Source organism: Zingiber officinale, chromosome 1A (assembly GCF_018446385.1).
Source record: "Zingiber officinale cultivar Zhangliang chromosome 1A, Zo_v1.1, whole genome shotgun sequence".
NCBI classification, from domain to species: Eukaryota; Viridiplantae; Streptophyta; class Magnoliopsida; order Zingiberales; family Zingiberaceae; genus Zingiber; species Zingiber officinale.
The window spans coordinates 11,453,213-11,463,459 of record NC_055987.1 but is presented as its reverse complement, the minus strand read 5'-3'; the positions used below and the strand labels follow the sequence as shown (position 1 = coordinate 11,463,459).

The 10,247-nt window shown below is 38.3% G+C and overlaps 2 protein-coding genes across 5 annotated transcripts; both read right to left on the bottom strand.

The window, feature by feature from the left end:
- Window positions 1-48: 48 nt before the first annotated feature.
- LOC122018837 (serine/threonine-protein kinase AtPK2/AtPK19-like) lies at window positions 49-5,048 on the bottom strand. 3 transcript variants are annotated; one of them, XM_042576273.1, is made up of 7 exons: window positions 4,898-5,048; window positions 2,820-3,740; window positions 1,596-1,678; window positions 1,390-1,510; window positions 1,133-1,306; window positions 702-809; window positions 49-600 (listed from the first exon to the last, which is right to left on the bottom strand). In XM_042576273.1, exons 2-7 carry the CDS (start codon window positions 3,468-3,470, stop codon window positions 301-303), a joined length of 1,437 nt encoding a protein of 478 aa, XP_042432207.1. In that variant the 5' UTR covers window positions 3,471-3,740; window positions 4,898-5,048; the 3' UTR covers window positions 49-300. The 3 variants fall into 3 exon arrangements, with proteins under 3 accessions (XP_042432207.1, XP_042432215.1, XP_042432223.1); XM_042576281.1 differs by lacking the exon at window positions 4,898-5,048 and adding an exon at window positions 4,757-4,835; XM_042576289.1 differs by lacking the exon at window positions 4,898-5,048 and adding an exon at window positions 4,562-4,686.
- Window positions 5,049-5,998: 950 nt separating this feature from the next.
- Window positions 5,999-10,012, bottom strand: LOC122018825 (transcription elongation factor TFIIS-like). 2 transcript variants are annotated; one of them, XM_042576264.1, is made up of 4 exons: window positions 9,637-9,773; window positions 7,680-7,725; window positions 7,477-7,549; window positions 5,999-7,152 (listed from the first exon to the last, which is right to left on the bottom strand). In XM_042576264.1, the coding sequence occupies exons 3-4, from the start codon at window positions 7,507-7,509 to the stop codon at window positions 6,136-6,138; spliced, it is 1,050 nt and encodes a 349-aa protein (XP_042432198.1). In that variant the 5' UTR covers window positions 7,510-7,549; window positions 7,680-7,725; window positions 9,637-9,773; the 3' UTR covers window positions 5,999-6,135. The 2 variants fall into 2 exon arrangements, with proteins under 2 accessions (XP_042432198.1, XP_042432191.1); XM_042576257.1 differs by lacking the exons at window positions 7,477-7,549; window positions 7,680-7,725 and adding an exon at window positions 9,923-10,012 and having other exon boundaries at window positions 9,637-9,797.
- Between the last annotated feature and the right edge of the window lie 235 nt (window positions 10,013-10,247).

The window sequence follows — 10,247 nt, the reverse complement described above, 5'->3', positions numbered from 1 at the left end:
TTGCAGAGATCTTGGCTTTTATTACTATTTGAATGAAGAAATGATAGCTTCGATGAAATTAGTTTTAAAGAGGAAAACGTGACATCTTGCAGTGTATGCAGCCATGACAGTTTAAAGACGCTAGAGTAAAGACAGCTCACAACAGTTTTTAGAGCAACTTTACAGACAATTTTCAAGCAAATCAAAACCGGACAGAGACAAACATAAACACAGAAGAAAAGGCTGATAACGAAAATAAAACAAACCAGATGTTGTAATACAAACTGCAATACCCAAGCATTCCAGCTCGATACTAGTGTTTCAGCTCAGAGGACTAGGCTTCTGAAGGAAAGGAGCAGGCCTCACGTACGTGAACCCTGGAAATTCATTCTGTCCGGTCACTGGGCTGGCAACTGGCGAATCTAACACCGGCATGTTTGTCCACTCCTTGTCAAAATTTGCAATGCAAGCCTTTCCGGCAACATTAGGGCGGAAGCTAGGCTGGATCTCACGACGCTCCAGCTTCCTCCAATTAATTGACTTAAACCACTTGTGGTTCTTTATCTCATTGCTGCCACTAGGGCCACTTCCGAGCCGCTTGCCTGCTTCCTTCTGGAGCAACTGAAAGGAGAAAGAGAACACCTTATGAACTTTCCACAGGATGGAATGTGAGATCAACAAGGATTCCAAGTTTAATCTAGAAAGCAATGCTGCAAACTTACCCCTTTGAGCAAGGAATGAGCTTCACTGGACAAGTAAGCTGGCAGCTTAATTTTCTCCTTCATTATCTTCTGCTGCATTTTCTCTCTGTTGTTACTGATAAAGGGCGGCTGCATATGCAATTGGTCATATTAGATAGATAGAGGAAGATAGGATAATAAATGTATAGATAGGTTTACAAGTAGGCTTAGGCTAAAGATCAATTAATAAGCAATACTATACATATTTGCCAATTTTTGTACATCTAAGACAAAAGTTATGTGATTTATAGCTCCAAAAATGTTGAAGTAGATACTTTAAGCCATACACAGTTTCTATTAGAATTTGTGCAAGCTAGAAAGATTCTAACAAAATCAATTTAAACAGCAAAATCAGCATAAGGTAACTTTTAGCAACAATTTTGCAAGATCAGTGAATGGAGAAAATCACGAACCTTCCCAGTAAGCATCTCAAACAATAAAATCCCAACACTCCACCAGTCAGCAGCTTTATTATGGCCTTTTCCAAGCACAATCTCAGGTGCCATATACTCCAGTGTCCCACAGAGAGAGTTTGATCGAGTATTTTCATCAAACTCTTTTGCCAAACCAAAGTCAGTTATCATGGCCTGAGGAAGCATTACAAAATTGAAGTCATTCCTGGAAACAATCGAGATAAGTGGTCGACAAAAAGGGGTAAACAGATCCTCACATGGCCATCCGCATCCAAAAGGATGTTCTCAGGTTTGAGGTCCCTGTGCATTACACCATTTGCATGAAGATGGGTAACAGCAGATATTATTTCAGCAGCATATATGCGAGCAAGATCCTCTCTGATAAAGTAGTTAAAAGTAAATTGACATAATAAGGCGCATTTGAATCTTGTATACAGAGAATAGATTAAGAACATATGATCACCTGAACAAGCCGTGATTATAGAGCTGAAAGAATAGATGCCCTCCATTTACAAAATCTAGCACAAGGTATAACCGGTACTTTGTCTGCAAAGATCAAAGGAAGACAAGATGAAAATGTTCAAAAGTCTGTGATAGCACATATTTCATCATAAAGAACAACATTGTAGCGTTTCATCCATACTTGGAATTGAGTGGACATAAAGCTGCTTTGACAAAACCAATAAATATTTTATTTTTCTTAAAAAAAACTCACTGATAAATTGACTGTCAATTAATTAAAGTGAATAACAAATAATATTTTTTATATCATTGTTGAGTAGTTAGGAAACAATACACAAGCAATTTCTTTAGTGATAATGACATACTAAAATGGATATGCACACAGTATTGGAAAAAAAACTAGAAAAAGAACATAGGAAGCAATTAAGTGTATCTTCAATAGTGATAAAAAGGAGAGGAAAATGTAGATGAGACTTGAGAGAACAAAGAGATTATATAGTTAGACAAGTTGAATCCCCCACAAGACATCAATCAAAAAACTGCTTAACATAATAAGAAATGATTTACAAGAATGGATATTACTAGTGATCTAATTTATAATGTTATCATCCCCAAATAATTGGGCTTTGTGACGCATTGTTTTTAAGTTGTGTGTCACTGATCAAGTTCAATCTAAAGGTGTGATAGGTTCCAAGTTATTAACACATTTTATAATGTTTTAGTAAGAGAACATTAATTTAGCATCTTGAAGAGGCAAGAAGATAGTGGTAGTAATTGAGATTTTGTCATGTTGACTGAAGAGTGTATTTGCAGTATCTTTAGCTTAAAGATATTTTAAAAATACTACACTTGGATACTACCAGGTGCATAGCAAGGCATCTTTATTCAGATTGAGGCTAAGAAATCTCACTTTTTAATTGCTTGATGATGAAAAATAAACAAAGCACTCAATTTATAAGAGTTACCAAGACGGTAACATGTTATTGTACAATAATTATTGTCAAATAAGTATAACTGATAATTTCACCAAAATAACTCTTGAAAAAAAAGAAAAAGGAGGAAAACTACTAGTTAAAATTTCCTAGACTTACCCTACCACAAATCTATATAATGGCACGATCCAAGACTCATTCAAATACCAAAATTGAGCAGTGTTCAATATTATATCCTAGATGTTATCGGTATACAGACCAAAATAAGTAAAGAGTTGACAAAGATATCGCACCTGGAATGAATACCTAAGTTGTACTACAAAAGGATGATCAACTTTTGTTAGTATATCTCTCTCGGCTTTCATGTACTCAGCATGATTGTTTTCCACAATTCTGTCCTTCCGCATTACTTTCATTGCATAGATTTCAAAAGTGCCTTTCTTTCTCACCTGAAACACTTTCCCAAATGCCCCTTTCCCGACAAGCTTCAAAACCTCAAAATCATCAAGTCCAATGCCCTCGCATTTCTCAGATATGGGTTCGTGCTTGTCTCTGATGCAGATTGATGAATCCTGGTCATCAGCCTCCCCAGTTGCACACTCCAAAAGATCCAAGGAGCTATCACTCTCGTGTATTGTGAGCTTGCTAAGCTGCAATGATTGGCTAACTGGAGTTGAAGGGCCCACTAATGAATGTGATCGTTTGTGAATAACCATTGGGTCATCATAAACTGTCTCACTTGAAACTGATGCAGTATTATCAGGGATGACAACATGTAAGTTAACAGAGGCATGAACTGGGACAGGACCGAACACATCAGAAAAATCAAATTCCAAGTTTTCGGAGGCCACAACATCAGGAGAGACTGCTGGAAGAAGTATCTGCATCTTTAAGTTCTTGTGAACATTGACCTTGGCGACACAACCTACCTCAGAGGAGACCATTTTTTAAATTGCTAGACTGATTTCAAAACTGCTGTAGTTGATTTTGGTTTCCCTTCCACTAAATCAGGCAAACTCCACAGGTCTCCAAGACAACTGATGAAGAAGGAGTCCTAACAATGGCCTTCAATAACTGGAAATCCACATAAATAATAGGAAATCCCAGAAATCCTGGCAGTGAGCAAAGAAGAAGCCCAGAGCTGATGTTGTTTCCCACTGTAGAGGAAACGGAAGATACCACTGTATTTCTTGAATTCATGAAGATCAAGTTGCCTAGAGATGTTTAACAGAAAAGAAAAAGACACATCAATCAAAATCAGAGAAATCATATTGACCGAAAATTACACTTCAATGGATGGAACATATACAGAAGAAAAATAAAATTGCACACTCCAAAAAATAGATGTAGGATGAATAGTCCTTTTTCCTTGAAGTGTTAAGGACAGTAGAATTAGAAAGTCCTACCAAAGGATTGTCTGGCATATTGTAGCTCATACATATGAAATTAGTAAAGGTTCTTTGAATCAATATTAACATAATTCATCACCAATAAAACTGCAAAATTGTAATCAGGACTAAGGTTCAGAGACCTAAAGGACCTGACAGTTCATCTAAAAATAAATTTTATGTGAGATGCTGATATTTGAGGAAACCAGCAAAATAAATGAAGGCGCTCGATAGCAATTGCCATGACTTAGCCCACACGACAAAGAGAAAAGAACTAATATCCTAAGCTTCTCCTAAGTAGTCAGATAGCTAATCAGGCACGCCTCTTTTCAGGTAAATGCTTAAAACAAAGGAATATCCAAAGCAGATCCTAAGAAGTCCCTTGCAGCAGGCGTGAGATACCCCCCCAACCGCAACTTCAGCATGAAGGCATCACAAATCCCCTTCTTTCCCATCTTCAAAGCCAAGATTCATGTACGCATGAATATTCCAAGTTTTTCGTTCTATACTTGACAAGAAATCGACTTGGAGAAAAGCTTATCGTCATAAAACGCATAAAATTAACGAAACAAAGGGCAAGAAATACGTAAAAACGAATTTAACAAGAAAAATATCCCCATATCTTAGCATAGGAGCAAAACTATTACCCGATCTAGATCAGAGGGCACAAACTAAATAGAAATTACTTGAAACACCCAGATTTCCCACAGCATCCATGCCCAAGAAAGAACAAAACTTTCTTTCGAATCAGGCCAAGCGAACGCAGCTACAAGCACATGCATCGTACCAGGACAATCATTCAAACTAAAATACAAGGTAAACAAAAACATCTAAAGACATACAACTGATTTGCAGTGCGACTGCAAGCACAATATTGCAATCCAAGCACCCCCAAAGCTAACCCTAATCTCAAGGAAACCCCAGATTACAACGAGCAGACACCAATCGATAGAGGTGGGTAGAGGAGAGGCAAATTCGCAAACCTTGCGAGGCGGAGCGATTGATTGGAGCACGGGAAACCGCGGCGGGCGATCAATTGCCGATCTCCGAAGCTCTTTTATATTTATTTCGCGTTACAATGAAGCCCACCGGATCGTTCCCACCCCCAGTCGAATCCTTATCGGTGCAACGTGGCAACGAATTACTGGTGGAGCAGTTTAAGCCATGCGTATATTGGCATATGCGCAAAGCTTGCCTGGCCTTCGACGAAAGCCGAACCGCTCAGCCCGTGCGGACGTCCGTACGTTATCCTACAACAATTCAGATTGACATCCGTCAGATCTTTTTGTTGGCTTATCTGATCCGTTTATATTACTGGGTCCGTGGATGACACGGAAAAGGTGGGTTACCGTCGCGTGGACGCACGATATTTGTATGCGAGTACATTGATGGGGATTGCGAGGGCGGCTGGTTCCGCGTTTCCGCATTCGTTGACCGAGTTTGGCGTCTGAAATTAATCGACCAGATGAATTTTATTAATATTCTGTTGATTTATAAAATATCAGAACAAATAAAAAATTTTGATCTTAACTTTGGATTTTGACAATATCTTAGTTCACTGACTGACAACCAAAGGATTCAGGCAGCATTAGTAGGGCCGTAAATGGACTGATTATTTATTTAACATTTAATTTAATACAAATTTATTGATATTTATTTAATATGTCTAATCAATTAAATAAATAAATTTGATAACTCTTTACCGCCCTGAGCATTAGGACGTCTTCCTGTAGAAGATTTGTGATCACAAATGAAACGATCGTTGCCAAAATGCAATGCTAAGAGCCCTTTTGAGTAGTTCGATTTGACTGAAATTTTTAGCTCGATCAATGACTGGGACTAATCTGACCAAATCAGGCGAGTGAAAGGACTCTGCAAAGCAAATCATGTAGGCAATGATGACTTTGCAGCAAATAGAAATGGTAACTACTAACGTCCATGTTACAGCTGAACATCTAATAAAAATGATTAAATCAACAAACTACCATATCAAACCTCTTAGGAAGACTAAGTGGCTGATAAATGAATATTCAATTCTGACCACCTATGCATCACATATAAAGCAAAGGGTTCAGATTTTTCAATTGGCAGGAGGTCAATTGATTAAGTTCTGAAATTAGTCATCAGCTCAACAGCTGCACAAGTTTAATTGATAGTATGCAGTCTCTGGATGCCTGCATCACCTAATTACCGCAACAAAGCAAACGGTGATGTTGATTCATTAACAGAACTTCCAATGGTTGTTGCAGTTTACACAAGTTACAAAAGTAGTCATTGGTTCATCAGCGGAACGTGTTTGCAATTGATAGTATGTGGTCTTCCTTTGCCCACACCGCCCGCATTTGAACTGATCAGTCGTTGCTTTAGGAGCTGATCCTCTTTCACATTCAAACAAGGCCTTCTCTTTTATCTGTTTATTCACCTGTTTCCTCTCGTCGCTAGCCATGTCTTCTGGAGCCAAAGTAACTATGTCCTGTGGCTTTACAAGACCAAGGAGGACTCTTCGTCGGAAGTCTTTGTTATTGTTGTCCCTCAAATTGAACATTATAGACCTGTATTTGTGTTTTTGAGAACCAGTTGAGAGGCCTAACTTCTCAAATAAAGCAGATTCCATAGACACAGCTACACGAATAGGGTCAGATGCATCAACTTCATCCAGGATGTTCCTCACTTCATCTAATTTGCTCTCAGCTGTTTCCTTAGAAACTCGCGCAAAGGCTTCTGCAATAAGCTCTCGGATCTTATCACGTGCAGGATTGTTACACTTTACCATTGAAGACAGCTTCAATGAGCCACTGCCTAATCGAGGTTTCTTTGAAATATATTCTGCACTCTCATCCGTGGAGAAACCATCCCTCTTGTTTGATTCTCCAGTGTTTGTGTGCCCAAATTTACTAGAATTGGTATTCTCTAATTTGCCAGATCCTTGTTTGCACATTCTGCTATTCTGTTTTTCCCCGTCACAGTCTACCCTACCAGCTTCAACACATTCAAATTTTGAAACAATGTTGCTCTCTGTTGATGCAGCTTTTGGAATCCTGTCCGCATTAAGTTTCATTGCTCGCTCAGTGTCCTTTTCAACCTTTGGAATATTTTTTCCCTCCGAGGCTTCAGATTTCTTATTATCTTTTGATGCCTCCTGAACCACTAGTTTCTTCCAGAACTGAAATAAATCATTTGCCACAGTCCGAATCTCATCATGGGAATGTTTTGTCAGAAGGCGAAGTTTTTTGCCAACCTGAAATATAAAACTCTATTACCATCATTATGCAGAACTTCCAACCATTATCCAGTAGGTATATATACAAGGTAGAAGAATGAGGCCCACATTCTTGGCTCCAAACAAATAAAGAATGAACTTGAATTCATCAAAAAACAATCCTTTGTAAAGAGGAAAATCTACCGTTAATTTTTGCATATAAATAAGGGAGAATAGTCAAGCTCCAATTCAATGGACAAAAAGTTCAAGGATCTAGAACATTCAGAAAATATGAATTTAAAATAGACAATTGCAGTGGTACATGCATATGATCCTTTATCAAAAAAATTTGTTGATGGTTACCTTAATTGGGAGGGAGGGAAGCCACCTCATCATTCAGCTTATTCTTTTGTACAAGTGTACATGTGCTTCTTATCTACAGATTTTAATGATGTTCCTTCTAAGAGTAAGTGCTTAGTTGGAGGAAAACTACTAGCTTTGGTTACAGGACAACATTTATCTAAGAGGCATATCAAACCGTAAGTAAATGAAATACAACTACTTGCCTTTGTTCTCATCAGAAGTTATCTGCTTGGACAAAGAAACTAAGACCTGCGTGTTGAGACCCAAGAGGAAATAGCTTCAAGGAAATTCATTAAGAAAAAGTTTACATAATTTGCTCCATTATTTATACTAATAATATTGCATATCTTGACGAATAACAGAAGTGCATTTTTTCAATCCTAGCTGTTGTTTATTCTACAATACCTTCATAATTACAAGATTTATCCTTAGGCAAAAAAAGACACATGTTGTCTTATACATTCTTTCAAAATATTCTCAACCTTTGTTCTTCGAATTTATTCATAGTCGAACAAAGAAAAACCAATGCGATGTGCTGTTAAGCTGTCTGCATGTATCACACATATGCGTCTAGCCCCTACTAAATCATGAAACACACTTTGGTTCCTATGTTTCAACTCGAAAACTTAAATTCATTAGTCAAGGTTCAACCCCAATGTATTCCAGCATCTTAAAACTAAATTCCTGACCATGACTCAATGACTATTGCTCACTTTATCCAAATCCATCCATTTGGATCTTCAATCCTCAAATTCTTCAGTTAAGGCCTTACTTCAACATGCTTATGTCGATAAGCTAAGTGAAAGAAATGCCCCCAGCAACCACCAAATGTAGATCAATGAGCTCCATAGTATGTTGTGCACCCTTGCTCAAGCTCAAAAAACAAAGTTCAAGTCTTCAAGTGTCCCATCAACCTTTAACATATTTCCCATGCTTTTGCTGCAATTTTTTCTTTCATGTAACAATTGACATGATAAAAAACATAAATGTCTTATATTTGACAATTATATTAAGCTCCTTAATTGAAGATTCTCTAAATTTATTTAGAGGTAATTAAAGTTTTGGAGCTCACATGAATAATAAAACCCCAACTTAAAGAGGTGAATTTGATGAAGATCAATCATATCTACTATTGACATCCTAAATTATCTAACTTTAATAAGGCAAAGCGCATTTTCTAACTCACAAAATGCATCTGCACATGTCTGCATACCTGATATGTGTTGCACTATGTCAATTGCATAACGTTTGGCTAGGTTTTCAGAAAAACAATCCATTAAGGAACCAATCTATTACCTTTAACTAGGCTTGGTGTTTGTTGGTGTTAATACAGCCATTAAATAATCGACTAAAATCTCTCGATGATATTTATTGTCTGCAGTGTTTCTAATTCGGTGGAGCCATCAAGGCATGGATCTTGTAAACGCCTAAACTCTTGCATGAGTTCCTAATTTGGTAGAGGCATCAAGAGATTGGCTAACCAAATTGAGCTTGGTTAAATCAACCTCCTAGTGATAGTTTTTTGTTTTTCTTCTTGTCTCACATTACTGCCTTCTTTATGTACCATCTATTTTGTTAAGTGTTTTCTCATTTTTTGCATACAACAAAAACAACCATGAGTCCCAACTATTTGAGGTTTGGCAAATTGATACTCACTCTGTCATCATTTCACTCTAAGACGTATTACTAGTAATACATGTGGATCTACCCTTTTCTAAGTCTACTCAAACAATTAAGACTACCTACTACCCTCCAACTTATTTATCAAGGTTGGGGATTGGCATTGGAATGCTATAATTCCACTGTCGTCTATTGAACAAACTTAATGGGATGCTTTTGTCTATTGTTACTAAAAACAGAACAAGTTTCAATAATCTTGACGATAAAAATAGAACAAGCTCTCGTCTGATCCATAACAAACCAGCAAAGTTAATAACCTCACGGATCATTCCAAACACAAAACTCTGTATCAGGTCGATACCCAAATGCACCCTGATAAAAAGACACCAAATCTCCACAACTAGAAGCGGCAAATGAGTTTCCAAAAGATAAAAAGATCGAAACTTTCTAAACAAAATAGGTTCGAAAACAACAGCAGGAACAGCGATCCGGTCAAATAAGTCCCGGTACGAGAAATGCAGCTCGGAAGGACCTCATTACCTGAGTGGCCACCAAATCCTTCGTGGTCACCGGCATCTTCTTCAGCCTCCGAAGCGCACTGACACATCGTTCAACCTCCGTGCACTCCCCGCCGGTCTGGACCTGCTCCGCCGCCTTTTTTGCAGCCTCGAACGTCTCCGAGAGCTCCTCCTCCATCAGGGCTGAAAGAAAGGGGAAAGTAAAAGAAACCAAGAAACATGGCAATGACGCAAAGGATCGAAAAGGGCAAAAGGAAAGAAAACTGAAGGGAGGGAGGGGGGACGAAGGAGAAAGCGCACGAACGAACCCTAGCAAGCGAAAGCGGCGTAGGGGCGTCTGTTTGTTCCAGGGGCGTGGGACGAACCACTCGTCGTCGGCTTCTCCGACCACAGTGTCTATAAGCGTTTCGACCTATGTATATATAGAGAGAGGGGAAACTAACTGGAGGATTGTGCGATTCGCATCGAACGGTGGTAAAATTTGCATGATGCTTTGAGGACTTTTGTAAAAACACATAAATAAACAAAAATAATAATAATATTGGTGGAAAAAAAAAAACGAATACGTTCGTCGCCAACCCATCCCAGGGTCAACACGGAGGGTAGTTACTAATCTTTGGAATAGTGACTAAC

Bases quoted from the DNA above. Each gene is read 5' to 3' on its own strand.
- LOC122018837 (XM_042576273.1), bottom strand. From the start codon at position 3,470: ATGGTCTCCTCTGAGGTAGGTTGTGTCGCCAAGGTCAATGTTCACAAG. The intron at 1,679-2,819 runs GTGCGATATCTT...TGATCTTTGCAG, and splicing joins AACTTAGGTATTCATTCCAG to ACAAAGTACCGGTTATACCT. The intron at 1,307-1,389 runs GTGAGGATCTGT...ATGCTTCCTCAG, and splicing joins TTTTGGATGCGGATGGCCAT to GCCATGATAACTGACTTTGG.
- LOC122018825 (XM_042576257.1), bottom strand. From the start codon at position 9,792: ATGGAGGAGGAGCTCTCGGAGACGTTCGAGGCTGCAAAAAAGGCGGCG. The intron at 7,153-9,636 runs GTAATGAGGTCC...TTTATATTTCAG, and splicing joins AGGATTTGGTGGCCACTCAG to GTTGGCAAAAAACTTCGCCT.